Genomic DNA, 17,485 nt, shown 5'->3' with positions numbered 1-17,485 from the left:
CCGAATAAGAAGAAAGTTACAGTGTATTAGCAGCAGCAGCAGCAGCAGCAGCAGTAGTAACAAACAGTATAGGTGGTAGTGGTGGTGATGTGTGTGAAAATGATAAATGGCACAAATCAAATAATTAATTTAACAATAAAAACCTGTACATGATGATGATGATGATGATGATAAAATGAAAAATGATTGATGTTTGCTTGTTGGTAGTAAGTACTACAGATCTATTCCAGTGTCAACTTTGCGCATCGATTCAGTGTCACTGATACTTTCTAAATGGTGAATTATTGAAAAAAATAAAAAAAAATCAAACGATCCAAATAAACCTTGATATTTGGGTTTGTAAACGTGTTTGTTGATCCTTTGAAGACGTTCGAAAACCGCTTCGTTGTTTGTTTCCACGTCGTTTCCTATGCGACTACCGTTATCATCTGAAAAATTTTAATTAATTATTATCGTGTTTGAATGAATCACGTTCGTTGTCGGTTTTTTTGTCAGCGGCATACTTTCATCGAAACCTTCTCCTATGTACATCGTTTTCACTCCATAGTCGTCATCATCTTCGTAATAGAATGTAGGCGCGTGGGAATCTTCGCTATAAGTTCGACCGTAGGTGAAATTTGGCGCCGCTGTATTTCCGGCCATCTCTGCTATGCTCTTTTCGTCTGAAGATGCAGCTCCATTTCCGTTTGGCAATTTTTCCATTGATTCGGCCAATTTATCTCGTGAACGGAATCTTGAAAGAGGTTAAATAAAAAACAACAACAACAATGTATATACGACGATGTATGTACCTGAAGTAGATCATCCAAATGACAATCATGATGAGCACAATAACACCGACCACGCCTCCCACGCCGCCGGCAATGTAAGCTATACGCTGCTGACTGGGCATGTAGCGCACTTCGCAGTGGGTGCCGGTGAACGTGTCTTTGCACTGGCAGAACGGATCACCGTTGTCTGACTTTTTACACACTGCATCGTTGGTGCAAAAATTGATGCAAGAATCTTCGCAGAAAGTTCCATTCCCACGGTAGCCAGGTTGGCATTGGCATTCGAACGCTTCGCCCGGTAAATCCAAACACACCGCGTGCCAGTGGCAGTTGTGCTCCAAAGTTTCGCACTGATTCGTAGAATAGCATTCAGATTTTTGTGACGCACCTGCATTTTTAAACAAAAATTAAACAAACAAACAAACAAATAAACAGTTACCAATGTCAGCGGTGGTGTGATCTTTCGGGCAAGCGAGACACTGTCTTTGCATCTTTTGATCTTGATAAAATCCCTTCTCGCATGGGAAACATTTTTTGGTCGATTCGTCCAAATATTGACCTTCCAAGCATAAAGCTGAAAATGGAAATATCCTTTTGTTTTTACAATACACCACCAATTGCAGAATGCCTGCATTGCGATATTATTACGTAAATTGCACTGTTCAATCGAAATCGAGCCTTTGCCTTCTGTGGTCAAACCCGCAGGACAAGACTCACAATGGTCATTTTCATTTCGTCGACGATAAGTGGCCATTGGGCAAGGTTGACAGTCTCCACCGGCCGACAATTGCATACCATCCGGACAGATATCTAAACACAAATTGATTGATTTGTTTATTGAATTGAATTGAAAAAAACGTCCAAATCTCACCACTGCATTGCTGTTTTGAAGTCGATACCGTATCGTAAGTTGACTTTCCAAGATCACAATGTATGCATTGGAATGAACCAGCTGAAGGCTGATAAAATCCATAACCGCACGGTTCGCAGTTTTCTTTTTTCAAGTTGTAAAAATGACCGGCCGGGCAGGATTCTAAAATTTAATAATCAAATAATAAATGAATAAATCAAACAAGCAAACAAACAAACAAGAAACCTTTGCAATCAGTTCTCTGACTGCTAGCAAAGCCGGTGGTCGTGTGGCCCGCAGGGCAAGCTTCACATGCAAGCTGTCCCACTTGATTTTGATACATACCAATTGGACATAGTTGGCACTTCAATGTTGTAATGTTGAAAAATGATCCCATTGCACAAGGTACTGAAAAGTAGAAGCGTGCTGCATGCAATTGGATAAATTTATTTCATTTTGCTATCACTCTTACCGCACACGTCGTTTCGATTGACTTGACCAATAGGACAGTGGAAATCATCGGATATTTTCAAAGAACGCAAATCCGGAGTTCCACTAGGCAAAACGGAAGAAAAATCAAAACCGTTTTCTTTGACAATATCATCCTTCAGTGTATCAATAATGTTGGCTCTTATGTCGGAATGACGATGGCGCACTGGATCTCGGTTGGCAACGAACGACAAATCCACCCTGTATACATCGGATGCTTTCACTTGGCGTTTTTGAAATGTCGACGCTGAAGCTCTGCCCATGCAAGAAACGGTCACATTTAAACTTGGACATCCAATTTCATTGCTATTCCTAAAGCCAAACAAAAATTCCACAAATAAGATCGGCTTTTTTTGTAAAAATATTTACAATAGTTGATTTGTTGTCGGCTTTACCTGGCTTCGCAAAGATTCCACACAGCGTTCATCGTTATGAAACGTTTGCGAATGCTCGATTCCAAAGTTGCACGATTCGCTTTACTGCAAGCCACCGATGATGACGGATAGTCCAACTGAACGCTGACAATTCGAACTGACGGAGACGTAGCTGAAATTTTGATAAATTAAACGAATAATATCCCGATATTAAAATAATCTTTTTTTAATAATAATTACGGGAACAATCAGGGTAACGAAATTCGCCAATACTATAACGAGGCCTCCAAAATCCATCGTAACCGCAGGTGTAAAATTCAGGTGTGACTTCAGAAAATTCATAACCTTCTTGACAACGAACAGTACAAGCTTCGAATCTGCAACAGGCAAAATTTACAACAAAAAGAAAATATCAATCCAAACGATGTAAAATAAAAATTTACTTCATATCTGGTCCCCAATTAAGACAATAACTCAATCCATTCTTTGGATCTGCCAACGTTGGACAGAATGATTCTTGCACACGAAGATCAAACATACACTGGGCAACATTGCCAGCTTTATCGTATGCAGCATAGATTACCTGAAAAATTTGTTTACCAATCACAAAAAAGAATTAGAATAATAAGAAGAAGAAGAAGAAAAAGAAGATAAATTTTATTCTGTAATTCAGTAATACTTACATGGTATAATCCTTGACCGAGAACGGTGCCGGGTTTGATGTTCCGTTCGATTCGTTCCAAAGACAATTCGTCAGTGAAACTCGGTTCAGGCCATTCAACTTTGCTCGATCGCTCTTCAGATTGTTTGTTAATATATTCCGGACAGCCGTGCACTTTTGGTGCATTTTTGTCCAACATCTTCGACGGATCACAGAGTTTAACGTCAATACTGCGCTGACAAAGCGCCTGGCCACATGTGGAAGGTGCCACACGGTCCACTTTACCGCTTAGACGATTGAAGCCTGTCCATCGCAATACCAAATTGGCCAGCATGTCGTCCGAAGAACGGCAATTTTGAGCCAGCCGAGGAATTTCCTTTTCAAAACTCAGGGTACGATTCCATATGTTCAAACGACTTATTGATCCAACAAATTTCGATTCGCCTCGTTTATGACCGTTCGGTGTACCAAGTTTAACCCAAGCACTACAATAATAATTAAAATTTATAATTAATAAAGTAAAACTTATAAATACCCGTACCTAGTATTCAAGTGTTTCGTCTTGCTTTGATCTTTTATTGTTGCAACACGTATTGAATTCCAATACAATGTATAAATTCCCATTGTAGAATCCCACTGGAAAACGACATTGTTCCAATTTCCATCGTCCACTCTGTGCTGCTGCGGAAAGTTCAACAGAACACTTTTTGAGTGTTCATTTGGAAATTTCATTTCCACTCCACTGCTACTGACCACTAACAACTCTTCCGCAGTTTCTTCTTTATTAAACAAGCTACAATTCAAAAAAACAATTATTTAATTTATTTAAATTTACACAACAGCACAGCAACAATTGACAACAAAAAGCATGAACATTTATAATTTAAAAAAAATAATAAGAAATAAACTACTCTGAATTACCCGCCTGAATAAATAGTAAGGAAAGTTGCAGATTGACCAGGATGATCGAAGCGAACCCATAATGCCAAAGTCATTACTTCAGATGAAAAAGGAAATGGAAGATCCAGAGAAGCAAATGACGGTAGAATTGGATCGTAGAAACGCAATTCAAAGTCACTATCGACTGTTTTATCACAGTTGATTCCAGTTTTGTTGAACATGCATTGACAAATATGTCCATTGGGCATATCAATACAAGTAGATCCAGGTGGACAAGGAGACGTAGCACAGTCGTCAATATCGTTCTCACAGTAAAGACCAGTAAACCCTAAATTCATCGTACTGATGTAAAATGAAAATATTACATCAACAAAAATATATATATAAATACAACCTGCTGGACAAATGCATACAATCGAAACTTCACTTTCTGCGCAAGTGCCACCGTTTTGACAAGTATTCTCAGAGCACAGTTTCTGTTGATACTGGCATCCCGAACCAAAGAACCCTTTATTAAAAAAATAAATGATATTCTTATAAATACTATTTAAGATTTTAAAAAAATATCCCACCAGGAGGACATTTGCAAGCAATTTCATGTCCATTGTCGATACATTCGCCTCCGTTGAGGCATGCATCAGTGAAACATGTCGCTGAATCGATTTCACAGCTTTTTCCATCAAACCCTTTTGGACATCTACAAATGAAGTGAATAAAAGAAAGATGAATGATTATTTTCAAACTTGTCTCTACTGATTATTGTTTTATTCGGTAACTTACAAGCAAAAGTAATCTTTTCCGAGATTCACGCATTGACCATTGTTTTGACATGGTTGGCGATCGCAATAATTCGCAGAAACTTCGCACCTATTTCAGAAATAATAATCAAAATAAAAAAATGAATATAATCAAATTTCAGTAAAATCTCTGAGCTGCTCGAAAATTTATACAAAAAATAAATAATACTGTTCAATACAACAGTTGGCAAATTTTTCACAACTTATTCAATGGAATGACTGTGTTGAAATGAAATAATTTAAAAATTAATCACTTTAAATTCTAAATAAATAAATAACAACCGCTATTACCTTGAACCAGTCCAACCAGCGGGGCAAGCACATTTAAAGCTGCTTACGTCATCTGTACATGTGCCACCGTTTAAACAAGGATTATCTTCACATTCGTCAATTTCAACCTAAATTGGATAAATTTCCAAAACAAACGGTTCAATTAAAATACTTTAAAAATTACATCACACAAACGTCCAGTAAAACCAGGTCGACATTTGCATGCAAAGCCATTGGTCAATTCGATGCACTGTTCACTGCCAATTCCGCAATGATGATCCATCGAACATTCCTTGACTGCTCTTTCGCACAGCATCCCTTTAATTAATAACAAGTGTAATTGAAATTGTAAACACAACTCTTCATATCTGATAATAAAAAATAAAACCTTCAAAGCCATTTTTGCAAATGCAAGAATAGTTAGCACCTTTATTTACACACAAAGCACCGTTCAAGCATGGCTCCTTAGCACAATGATCTACCTGATGTTGACATCTAGATAATAAAGATAAGAAAATTATCAATGTGCAAGTTCGATCAATTAATGGATTTTCAGCTAACCTCGAACCTTCATAACCGTCTGCGCATTCGCATTCATAACTGTTGAACTGTTTCGTACATGTAGCACCATTTAAGCATGGATTACTGGCACAATTATCAATTTCTTGTTCACAGTTTTTTCCTGAATGAAATAAAATAATTAAATTAAATTAAAAGAAAAATTATTCCACTTATAACAAACAAACCTGTCCATCCAGATTCGCATACGCATTGATAATAAAAATTCCTATCTATACATCTCCCATTGACACACGGATTGTCTGAGCAGAGGTCTTGCTTTATATGGCACCGCTTGCCGCTAAATCCGGGCGGACAATCACAACGAAAATCGTTAATTTCATCATGACAAGTTGCATTCACCGCACAAGGCTGTCCGGCACAATCATCTGCAAAAACAATAATGGATTCAGTTTTTCTAGTGTCATTAAAAATTAAAAAAAAACAAATAAATAATATCCAATTTACCAATATTAATATCACAGTTGCGACCGGTCCATCCTGCAGCACAAATGCACATGTAGCGATTCAGTTGTAAAGGAAGACAAGTAGCTCCATTCAGGCAGAGCTCACTGCCTTGTTTTTCGCACAAATTCACCATAAATTCGCAGCTTAAATAGTTAAAAATTGAATTCATAAAATAGATTTAAAAAAGAAAAAACCATTCATATGCTTTACCGTTCTCCATAAAATCCTGTTCGACAGAGACATTTCGTCGTGCCAATGCCGGGCAAATCTTGGCAAATGCCTCCGTTATCACAAACAACATCTTGACATTCGTTTTCCGAAAATTCACAACGTTCACCAGAATATTCTAAATTGTTTGTTCACATTTTTTCCCTATTTCTCTCAAATAATTAATTAATTAATTGTTCAATTACTTTCGGGGCATTCGCATTCATATCTCACTCCATTTGTTACACAACGGCCATTGTTGAAACAAGGCTGAGCTAAGCATGGATCTATGAGCTGTTCACAATGAATGCCCGTATAACCGGGTAAACATTGGCAAACTGCTACGTGCTCTACAACTTCCGAAACGGCTCCATTTCGACAATAGACCAAATCAGTGTAATTGGCTAAAATCAAGTCAATATGCTAATTGTCAGTGATGATAATTTTGAAAATTGTTCCAAAACTAACAACCTTCCAAGCATTCATTTTCCAAAACTGCCCCACTGTTTTCTGTATATCTGTCTTTTGGACATTCAATGCAAGCCGACTGACCTCTTTCAGGTTGGTAGAAATTTTTCGGACACGGCGAACAAGGTTGCAGACCAGAAAAAGAAAAATAACCTCCAGGACAAGATTCTGTAAAAAGAGAAAAACACTAACAGAAAGAAATAACACTTTCAATGATGAAAACTCAAAAAATGAACCTTTGCACATTGATATATCCGAGGCGCCGACATCATTGGTGAAGGTATTTTTAGGACATGATTCGCATTTGCGATATCCTCCTTCCTTATTTGGACTACTGTAAGTATCCTTTGGACACTGCTGACATGGCACAATGCCACTTTCACTGAACATTCCGTTGTCACAAACAGCTGAAACACACATGGATAAATCATTTTACACATATTACTTATCATTTATTCAAACACGAAAGAAAAGAACGCACAAAAATAAGAAAAAAAAACAATTTTCAACATTCTTACGTTGACAATGGTCGACCATTGTAGCACCTTCGTGCAAAGTGTACGTTCCAGCTGGACATCGTTTGCAGTTTATCTGACCATTCAAATCTTGATAAGTGCCATTTTCACACGGTCGACAAGTACCATTGTAAAGCCACGTTCCCATTGGACAAGGATCTGTGAAAGAAATATTTTTTTTCAAGCTAAAATTTGACATCAAATAAAAAGTTCAATTTACAGCATCCCGGCAATGCATTTTCAGTTTTTTGCAAAATTTCCCCTGGAGAACAGGAGAACCCTTTGTCAATTGTTGTGTTCGTTGCTTTCAAAACAGGGCAGCCGTTCTCTCCTTTGATCTCAAGCAGTGGTAACACTGCTTCTGTAGCACTCGGAAAATGAAGATCGAACATCGTAGCCAAAGTCATACCACACAAATTGTAAAACACTTCATCCAAAACAGTCGGCAATACTTGTATGGTATAATTGCCAACTACCTGAAAAATAATCAATCAATCAATCATTATTCAGTACACATTTGAAAAGCAGCAATAAATTCTGAAAATTCTACTCACTCGTTTGACTTCGGCAAAAAAATCCACCTCGACAATTCGCACAAACGCTTGAACACTTGCCGAGCATCTCTGCGAAAGTACAGTATCAATTTGTTGACTGACAGATGTCAGTGAGCTTTTGTAATCATTCAAACAACTTTCAGGTATAGTCGTCGCTATTGGATAAGAGACGCTAACTTTCAGCTGATATTTAGCCGGTTCATCAGCTGAAATCAAATACAAAATTCCCCCTTTTCAAATTCAAATTATTCACATCTCTAAAAATACTACCTATTGGTACACACGCTGGAGCAATAATACCCGGCGTCCATTTTTCATCGGCTTCACAAGAATATAATTTCTTGCTTGAATCCGATTCTAAAAACTGATAACCATCTATACAAGAAATGGTACACTTGATGCCTGATTTAAATGAGCTGCACGTCTTTTCCACTCCGGGAGGCAATAGAAGATTGCTTTCGTCACATCGAGGAGCTAAATATAGCGAATTATATATATACATATATTTCAATTTCATTCAACAAAGAACAATTTCGTTTTACTATCCAATAAAACTTGAAATCTGCACGATGCTTCATTGCCAAAATCATCTTCAGCTGTAACTTTCACCGTGATATGTTGTTTCAATTTCAAATAAATTTCTCCGGGTGAAAATGTCAGCTTAATTAATTAAACGTTTACTTACAGCATGTTCGAAAAGTAAACAAAAAAAAATAGAATTGACTAACAACCATTCTCTTACTTTAACAGTATCAGAAGCGTCGTCGATCATGAGATCAACAGAAGACCTGTTGAAAATCATTTGCATACCTGGAACATCCTTCGGTACTTCAACTATGTATGATTCAGGACAAACAAGAACAGGAGGACGATTGTCTGGAGAAAAATTTACATATTAATTAAGTTCAATCGTATCAATCTGAAAAATATGAAAAAGAAAACTACTGTTGCCACTACTATTTTACCTGGCACTTTGAGTTCAATTGAACACTGCGCCCAATTACCAGCCGCATCAAAAGCAGTGTAGGTGACATTAGTATCTTTCGTAAGAACGTGAAAATTCTGCATCTCTGGGGGTTCCGTTTTTATCCATGCTATTGATCCAGAATTATCTATTGCATTAGGAATTGGTATCTCTATTGGTTGCATCTGTCCATTTGCATCAATTGGAGCGTACAAGGGTTCCATTGGACAGTCAGTAAATGTCGGCGGCTCACTGTCTCGACAAATTGGCAATGAATCATTCCAGCCGAACTGAACAAATAATTTCACAAAATCATAAGCTCAAAAATTAAAACAGCCCATAAATACAAATGAATACCATAAATTCAGAATGGATCTCCGGATTTTGAAACAATGGCATTGAGCAACCAAGTAAGTCAAATCGCAAGCAAGGATTATTGTCAAATTCCAAAATTCCAATCAAAATATACCTGGCACGGATGAACTCTTTCAATTGAAAAACGTACATTTTATTATGATTTCCCGGCGGCATTTCAAACTCCTGTTAAAAAACACTTGTTTAGTTTGGTGAACAGGAAAAACCAATATCGCAAAGCTACTATTCCACACCTCTGGATAAGTGTCAAAGTTTTGATTGAAAAGACTTTTGTAAAACAATTGGAACTTTGTCACGTGACCACGGATGGCACCACTCCCACCAACACCGGCTAATCTTAAAGTCGTTATCGTATAGACGTGTTGAAGATCAACCGATAAGAACATGAAAGCGTCGGGTGATCCACACCATCCTCCGCGACTCATTCTAGCTTTCTAAATGGAAACAATTGGAAAGATGTTTTACGATTTGTACAGAAACATTCTTACATGTGGCTCGTATCCTCTAATTGGGGTTTCCGTGTTTGCTGCAAACGCTGTATCAGGAACAACTCCACTAGAGATGCCAAGTTCTTCTGTTTTTGGACATTTCGCACCTACAAACAATCCATACACACTCACTATCCGCCGCATTGTGAAATTTACAGTATGACAAAATTACCAATAATGCATTGCATGGCAGAAATTGGGTATGGCATATAACCTGGTTTACGACAAGTAAACCGAGCAATGTTGCCCTCTTCTACAGAATCGATGATCACATCACCATCCTGCAATATGCCTGGGTCTGGGCATACGGTGCCTTGAAAAAAAAAACAATAATAGCAAAACGTTAAAAATAGGCTAAAATCATTTGTAACGAAAAGATTCCTGTTATACCGTCGCAGTGCAAATCACCAAAATCCCAAGATCCATCTGCCAGGCAACGTACAATGTGATCACCAGCGTTGCTGGAGCCAGAGACAAAAAATGGTTTTCTGCATGTGAACAAAAAATTGCTGCCAAATTTGAATGATTGCACTTCGTCGAAATTTTTATAAATGCTGGCAGGTAAAAATTCAGGCTCACCGCAGTCCACCACTATTGAATTTTTCAATTAAACAAAATAATACAGAGCAAACAAAAAATTTATTTACATTCACAAGTTGGTGGAAGGCCTGCCAAACGGTAGTCTGGACCATCTGAATCAGGACTGAAAAGACACTGACGAAAATGGCTGAATGCAGTTGGACCATTTGGACGAGTGTCCTGTGCGCAGGTGATGGTGACATTTTCTCCAAAATTAATTAACTGACTACCCGGATAAAGGTGAAGTCCAATTTCCGTATCATTTTCAAAGTTTGCACATTTTGCGGCTAAAAGGAAAGCAACAAATTCTTGATTTACACTTCGCGTGAGTGATTATTATGCAAATTTACGTGAGCAAACAGGAACCGAAGCATTCCAATGACCGTCGCTCATGCATTGCAAAAACTGTGATCCGTGAAGCTGAAATCCAAAATTGCAGACAAATTCAACAACAATTGGATATGAAAACTTCGTCGCAGTTGAAACTATATCACCGTTTTCTGGTGGTATCAATGAATTGCATGTACGAGCTAAAATCGAAAATATTATAACAAAATAGAATAATAATGATTAATTATTTGAAAAAAACGCATATTTACGAATGCAAGATTTATTCAGTCCAAAAACATCACCAAGACGAGTTCCGGATTCTTTTGGATGCACGTACATATCATTTTGTCCATTTTTCGTGAACAACTCGTATCCCGGGTGACATGAACATTCATATTTGCCGGGTCGATTAATGCACAAATGCTCACATCCTCCTTTGTCAATTAGACATTCATTGATATCTAAAATAAATAAATCAACGAATTTGAACAAATCGATCGATCATAATAAAGCCAATTTCTAATCTATGTGCTGCTAAACAAAGTCAATTATCTAATTAAAATAAATAACCCCCCCCTCCCGCACAAAATAAAATGCAGAATTTTTTCAAAAAAAATATGCTATTCACATTTCTGTTCTCTTTGTTTTTTAAATAAAAAATGACAGTTAATTAGAAACTTTTACAACATAAAAAAATAGATTTTGTACAGAATGAATAAAATATTTCCAATTTAATGAAGGTAAAAAATAATAAGCAATTCGAAGAGAAAGAAAAACACTTTTACCAGTGCATGATGTTCGTCTGCAGCCTTGAAGCTCCATTATCATGCAAGGAGCAGATTTGTATTCCTCAATTGTTATTTTAACTGCCTCTGCTTCAATTGGCTCAGGAAGCATAATAATGCCACCATTTGATTTCAACAAAATTTTCTAAATAAATGAGCAATAAATTAAATATTCTGCAACAGAAAAGAAATATTCCATCTTACAGAACCATCATTATCAACATATTGCTTAAGAGGATGCGTAGAGTGCAGACTATATTTCAATGAAATCGCCATCACTTGTGCTAATGTGTTGTCGCTGATTTTTTTAATTATTACAGCTTCGATAATTCTAGGTTCATCCAATACAATACTGATACTGTTAGCACCCGGTTCTGGCAGTTTTCCACACCAGCCGGAAGTGGCAATGTTCTTGGCAGGATATTTCCATGTTTCACTTTCACTTATTATTGAATCTGAGGGAATGGCCATTGATTTGATAAGCTCAGATGTAGAGTTGCATTCTAAAAGGGCACAATGAAAAAAAAGATTTCACACATTCATCAGTAGACATGTCTAATATTGAACTTACCCAATTTAGGTTCATATCCTTCCAGACATTCACAAGCATATCCACCTTGAAGATTTTTGCAAGTTGTCGTCAAAGACGAACAATCGAACATTCCATCTAAGCGACACTCGTCGATATCTTCGCAGACTGGCAGTTCAGTAAACTGCTGATTATCTTGACAAATGATTTCCCCTTTTCCGACCATTTTGTAACCTGGCCGACACTCGACTGGTGTAACGTCGCCGGAATAAATTTTTAAAGCGTCTGTTTTCAGTAAAACATTTCCCGTATATGAGATTGGTTCACAGCTTAATTCTTAAAACCAACGCTTAATTATTTATCACTTCAATATCAAAATGTTCCATTAATTTATACTTTTGCAAACAGGTTCAGGAGAAGACCAGCCATCCATTTCACAAAGCACCGTATCAGCGCCTTCCATGTATGATCCGGAGAAGCATCGATATTTATAAATTGTACCATAACTTCGACCGTCACCTCGTAAAATTGTTCTGTTACCATTGACAAATTCTGGCAACTCGGGGCAGACCAGTGCTAAATTACACGCAGTTATTACAGACATGCGTAAGAATTGTAAAGTAAAGTGTAAATTTTTTTCTTAAAAAATTAATCATACTATATCAATAAATAGCCAATGAAACAAAATTTAAAATAAACAAAATGTTCTACCTTTGCATTGTGGAATTTTAGACCATGTTCCATCTTCATTGCAATCTATTTCCTCCACATCGAGACCACTTGAAAATGCATGTCCCCTGTAACATTTGATGGAAACTTTTCCCATATATGTTACATTCGTTGCTGCAGCAACGAATCCATTTTCGGCAGGTACAGGCATGATTGGACAATAGATTGCTAAAGTATAAGATCAATTTTATTTTGTAAAAAGAACAAAAATTGAACTTTTCAATTAAAGCATACGTTGACATCTGGGTATAAAATTTTGACTCCACTGCCCTCCAAGAAGACAAGTCAACTCTGTGGATGATCCAATTCCATTAATAAATTCACTTCCATACGGGCAAGAAATGTTCACTTTCGTTCCGTACGCTGTACTAGTGCTCGACAAAAGCACATCTTTCGACAAAGTAAGTGGTGGACAATCTTCAAAAAAAAGGTAAAATTGAAAATAATTATGAATGATTTTTCAAATGTAAATTTCCATACTTAATGAATATGTAATGTTCCAGTTTACTGTACTGTCTAATGGTGTCTCTTTGAAAAGCAAAAAGAAATGTCCTGTCTCAGAAATCAAAGTTCCGCCCGATTTCAATACACTGCCTTCTTTTCCCTTTGGATACAATTGATGGCCACGATTGTCCATACCATCAAAAATCTGAATATGAAATAATTTTATAAAAGAAAAACCGTTGAAATTATTATCTCATTATTACTTGTAGAAAAGTTTCCGCATTTCCAGTGAAATGATTAATTACCAAAGTCACAGGTCTAGGCGGCATAACTTGTTGAGTTGGATTGACAGTAAAAGTGCAAAGGTGATCACCGTGATAATCAACAGCATTATTGCCTGGAGAAGTGATGAAGCCAGATGTTCCTTGCATGGTATTGTCACAGCCTGTTTATTATTGGAATAAATTTTAAAATAAAAATCAGAAAAAGCAAAATTGTCTATCTACCTAATCGATAAGAGATGGAAAATCCCCTGGCAGAATTTAAATAATTGCTGAAAAAGTAGACAGAAACGCGATTTCTGGTCGAAATGACAACTCGAGGTTCGTCAATAGCAGAGGAAGTTGAAAACAAAGCTCTCGAAGTGCTATGTTCACCGTCATAAATTATCAGCATATCTTTTCCATTTTCCAATTCAACATCATTGATCTATAAATAATAAATAAATAAATAAATAAATAATTTTGTAAATCAAATTCCAATACACGCACAGTTATGGAAATTAGCTGATTTCCTGTAGCTTCAATAATCCACAAACATTCTGCACCATTTGGATAATTTTGTGGATAATTTGGTGAGTTGATCGTCTGTTCATTTGGATGCGCTTTCAATCGACCACCGCAATCAAACGTAACTGGAATAAATAGTTCAAATTATATGAAATAATAATTGACAATTGATATCAACAATATTGTAATATACCTAATCTCCAGTTGGCTTTGAAGCCTTTGAAATTGACCGAAGCGTCGGATCTGAATTTAACTGCCATCCTATTGGTCGACGAGAGGAAAATCAATTTCGAAGGATCAACATTTCCAGATATATGGTCAACTACAACGCTCGTATTTTCCACAGGACCGCCGTCCAACAGTGTAACAATGTCGTAATATGGTTCCGTTTGGAACGATTCAAACTCCAGACGTATTTTAGCATTGGCAGCTACTTCAATTGTCCACTGACAATTCAAATTTGACTTGTATTCAGCAGGAAAGTTTGGCGATTCCACAATACCGCTATCACCTTTCGCGTAACGTATGCACAACGCATTGCCTTGGCTTGCTGAATCATTTTTTTTTATAGAACAATCATACATATATATATAATTTTCGATAAATTATACTACATATACCTCGACAATTCATTTCATCACTCAAATCGCCACAATCGTCAAAACCATCACATTTACCATTTTTGCTTATGCATTTGCCATTATGACAGAACATCATTCCTGAATATGAAATATATATAGGTATATACATATGTATACTTTTTTGTTTTGAATTTTTCGTTTCCACCTTCTACGCAAGCTTGAAGCTGACAAACGAACGGATAAAGATGATTGCAAGCAGTCAAGTGCCAAGCAGAGTGATCATTATCGTTTGCTTTTGCAATTGATGACTGAAAAAAAACATTTTTTTAAATTTTAAATAATTTATTAATTAATAAATGATAATTCACATACGGCAACACAACTCCCAACCGTGAGATCCGGCTGTCCGAGGTGCCAAAAGCCGCCATACTTGGACGTCGGTTCATTGTTTGACCAAAGAAAATTGGACGATCGATTTTTCAGAGGTAAATTGAATTCACCTGAAAGACCATCAAAAATATGCAAATAAATAAATTAAACAAATAAAATTCATCAAATTCAATCGTACAAAATTCAACTGTATATACATAGCATCAACAAGAACAAGAATTGAAAAATTGAAACAACAATCAATATTGGGGTAATTGTAGAAAATGTTCACGTGGACAATTTTATCAGCGTTTCAATTGGACTTTCACGATAATCAGATTTTCAAATCTGATTATCTAAAATGATACATTTATAAATCAGAAATTTTCATTTTAACATGATCAAATTGATTTCATCAAAAAATTTAAAAAAAGATTATTAATATTATCCAATAAAATAATTAGCTGATATAATAAATAAATAAATTAATAAATTAATTCAAGAAAAAAAAACTTTTGTAAAGATTCTTAGTTTATGAATCATTTGAACTATATTTGTTCTATCAGAGTTAATGTGTCGCAATGATAAGCAGTTGAAGAAGAGTTCAAACGCCTATAAAATATCTTGTCCAAACTAGATTATTAGCTGTGGCTGATTAATCACTATCTAACTTCTGCAGTTGACTTGCAAAGGACATTGATCAAATTGACCTTCCATCATGTATACAATATAATATATACATTAAAAAAATTTTTTTTTCTCTCCCCATAATTTTTTTTATTAAATTTAGAATAATAATCATACACATCACCGAATTTATTACGATAATTATTATAAATTGAATATATCCACTGAAATATATCAATGTTATAAAAAAAAAGGTTTTTTTAAACATATCATTTAACAAATTGAAAGTCAGTTGAAGCATATTTTACATGGCAAAAGAAAACAAACGATCACGTGTTAAAGAAATTTGATACAGCCTATATTGGCCACGAGTTTACCTTGAACTTTCAATAATTGGAAGTGAATATTGCGAAACGACTTCAAAATGGTGTGACAAAAAGGAAAACAGACAACAATTAAAAACGTTTATGAAAATAAATAACAAATAAATAAAGATATCCATTTGTTTGTCATTAATAAATGACATCTTTGAAATATTGCACTGTCATTAGTGAAGAGAATTTATGTTCAACGGAAATTGACAACAATGAAATTTTGTAATGATGTTTTTTAAAAATGGAAAATTTAAAAATTTTTGAAACTACAGTCAACTGAAATTGAACAATAATAAAATTAGCATATCGGAAACATTCGTCGAACGTGATGGGGTTTGAAAAGAAAAAGTAAGACAAAAAATAGATGGAAATTTTCCATTTGAAAATGGAATCTGTCGAATGCATCAAATGTGGAAGATAATTTTCAACCTCATATTGATAAAAAAAAGATTGCCAATTGAAGCCCAAGCATTTCAATTGTCCTTTTAACCTTTCATTCCAGTCAAGCCAAATATGCAAAACTCTAACAGTAGTACTAGTAGTATTAGTCTGCAATAAACTATACCACAAGAAAGCAAGTTTCCCATAAGGTCATGGTAACTTACTTGATTTCAAACATCACTCACTCAGTGGTCAAAGATGAGATAATAAAAGTGGTGGAAGAAAAACAAGAGAAAATAAATGAATTCCTACAACAATCAATATGCATTTCATTTTTCACTTATTTAATATTGTTGAAAAGGAAAAATATTAAAAATGCTATATAATGGACTAATTAACTGTGGAAAAAAATTATTGCACACGGTTATGGTTCAAAATTATTATTAGAATGATAAATCGTATTTTCATATCTTCTTACCAATCCAGAATTCTTTGTGATCGGATTGTTTCAGTTGAGCACGAGCCAAGTGATAAACAAAATCATTTTCTTCCACTGTCAAAATACGAGCCAACTGACTTCCATATCTAAACAGAAAAAAGAAATATTTAATAAAACAAACAAACAAATAATAATTATTATTACTATTAAACTTACCTTGAGCATAAAGAAAGAGCCTGAGACCATGATCGAGGTTGTGTATATACACGATAACATGTCAAACCATTCAATTTCCAATCTGAACAAAAGCATTCATTATTAAACTTAATAATGAAACAACAAATTAATGACAACTTTACCTTCTGGACATATGAGTTTGATATCTCGTTGGAGATATTTGGTCTGTTGATCATCAGCCAACACTATCGCTGGTTCATCCTTGAATAATAAAAAAATTAATGGTAATTTAAATTTTAATAAATTTTTCAAAAATATTAATAAATAATAATACTACTAATAATAATAAAAGATACCTCATCTCTTAATCGTTTGATTCGCTGTTGTTGTTTGAATTCAACACACAAAGTTGTTGCAAGAAAATGAAATGAAAAAACAGTAGAGAAAACAATAGTAAACGAGAGCATTAGGATAAAGTAATAAATGGAAATTTTTATTCCTCTTATGAACTGCTAATTTATGCAAAATTATGCATAAAGCATGGTGGTAAAGATGGAAAAAAGTTTCATCGCAAATGAATAGCCGGATGAATGAGTTGCCGTTTTGTTGTCAAAGCAAAACAACTTCTTCTTCTTCTTCTTCTTC

The 17,485-nt window shown here is 35.5% G+C and overlaps 2 protein-coding genes across 2 annotated transcripts; both read right to left on the bottom strand.

Annotated features, from left to right (window-relative positions):
• Positions 1-213: 213 nt before the first annotated feature.
• Positions 214-15,559, bottom strand: Tsp_10958 (putative GCC2 and GCC3). Its single transcript, XM_003380932.1, has 59 exons — positions 15,514-15,559; positions 14,846-14,973; positions 14,679-14,781; positions 14,513-14,611; positions 14,086-14,442; positions 13,869-14,017; positions 13,611-13,812; positions 13,410-13,549; positions 13,141-13,309; positions 12,895-13,077; positions 12,643-12,828; positions 12,328-12,507; positions 11,974-12,267; positions 11,607-11,905; positions 11,403-11,547; positions 10,887-11,078; positions 10,638-10,817; positions 10,386-10,574; positions 10,099-10,299; positions 9,881-10,021; positions 9,709-9,815; positions 9,427-9,654; positions 9,203-9,385; positions 8,847-9,135; positions 8,624-8,757; positions 8,437-8,541; positions 8,277-8,355; positions 8,149-8,238; positions 7,882-8,087; positions 7,607-7,803; positions 7,331-7,512; positions 7,049-7,219; positions 6,816-6,980; positions 6,551-6,748; positions 6,348-6,483; positions 6,138-6,280; positions 5,858-6,058; positions 5,673-5,793; positions 5,500-5,606; positions 5,284-5,429; positions 5,133-5,239; positions 4,825-4,911; positions 4,617-4,741; positions 4,439-4,552; positions 4,066-4,372; positions 3,680-3,937; positions 3,167-3,629; positions 2,927-3,066; positions 2,724-2,860; positions 2,505-2,655; positions 2,093-2,421; positions 1,867-2,046; positions 1,642-1,803; positions 1,419-1,580; positions 1,210-1,344; positions 792-1,158; positions 504-733; positions 324-428; positions 214-269 (listed from the first exon to the last, which is right to left on the bottom strand). Exons 1-59 carry the CDS (start codon positions 15,557-15,559, stop codon positions 214-216), a joined length of 10,386 nt encoding a protein of 3,461 aa, XP_003380980.1.
• Positions 15,560-16,688: 1,129 nt separating this feature from the next.
• Tsp_10957 (C-type lectin subunit B) lies at positions 16,689-17,307 on the bottom strand. The gene is made up of 4 exons (XM_003380931.1): positions 17,197-17,307; positions 17,023-17,101; positions 16,880-16,961; positions 16,689-16,809 (listed from the first exon to the last, which is right to left on the bottom strand). Exons 1-4 carry the CDS (start codon positions 17,305-17,307, stop codon positions 16,689-16,691), a joined length of 393 nt encoding a protein of 130 aa, XP_003380979.1.
• Between the last annotated feature and the right edge of the window lie 178 nt (positions 17,308-17,485).

The sequence above is a fragment of the Trichinella spiralis genome, assembly GCF_000181795.1.
Source record: "Trichinella spiralis strain ISS 195 chromosome Unknown Scfld2, whole genome shotgun sequence".
Taxonomy (NCBI): domain Eukaryota; kingdom Metazoa; phylum Nematoda; class Enoplea; order Trichinellida; family Trichinellidae; genus Trichinella; species Trichinella spiralis.
This window is presented reverse-complemented; position numbering and strand designations above follow the sequence as displayed.

What these genes read in the sequence shown, in the direction of transcription:
- Tsp_10958 (XM_003380932.1), bottom strand. Translation starts at nt 15,559, where the DNA reads ATGGAAGGTCAATTTGATCAATGTCCTTTGCAAGTCAACTGCAGAA. An exon ending in TGGTGATTTGCACTGCGACG is followed by an intron (nt 10,022 to 10,098) that starts GTATAACAGGAA and finishes TTTTTTTTCAAG; the next exon opens with GCACCGTATGCCCAGACCCA. An exon ending in TGAATGCGAATGCCCCGAAA is followed by an intron (nt 6,484 to 6,550) that starts GTAATTGAACAA and finishes CAAACAATTTAG; the next exon opens with AATATTCTGGTGAACGTTGT.
- Tsp_10957 (XM_003380931.1), bottom strand. Translation starts at nt 17,307, where the DNA reads ATGCTCTCGTTTACTATTGTTTTCTCTACTGTTTTTTCATTTCATTTT. An exon ending in TCAAACGATTAAGAGATGAG is followed by an intron (nt 17,102 to 17,196) that starts GTATCTTTTATT and finishes TTATTATTCAAG; the next exon opens with GATGAACCAGCGATAGTGTT. An exon ending in GCTCTTTCTTTATGCTCAAG is followed by an intron (nt 16,810 to 16,879) that starts GTAAGTTTAATA and finishes TTTTCTGTTTAG; the next exon opens with ATATGGAAGTCAGTTGGCTC.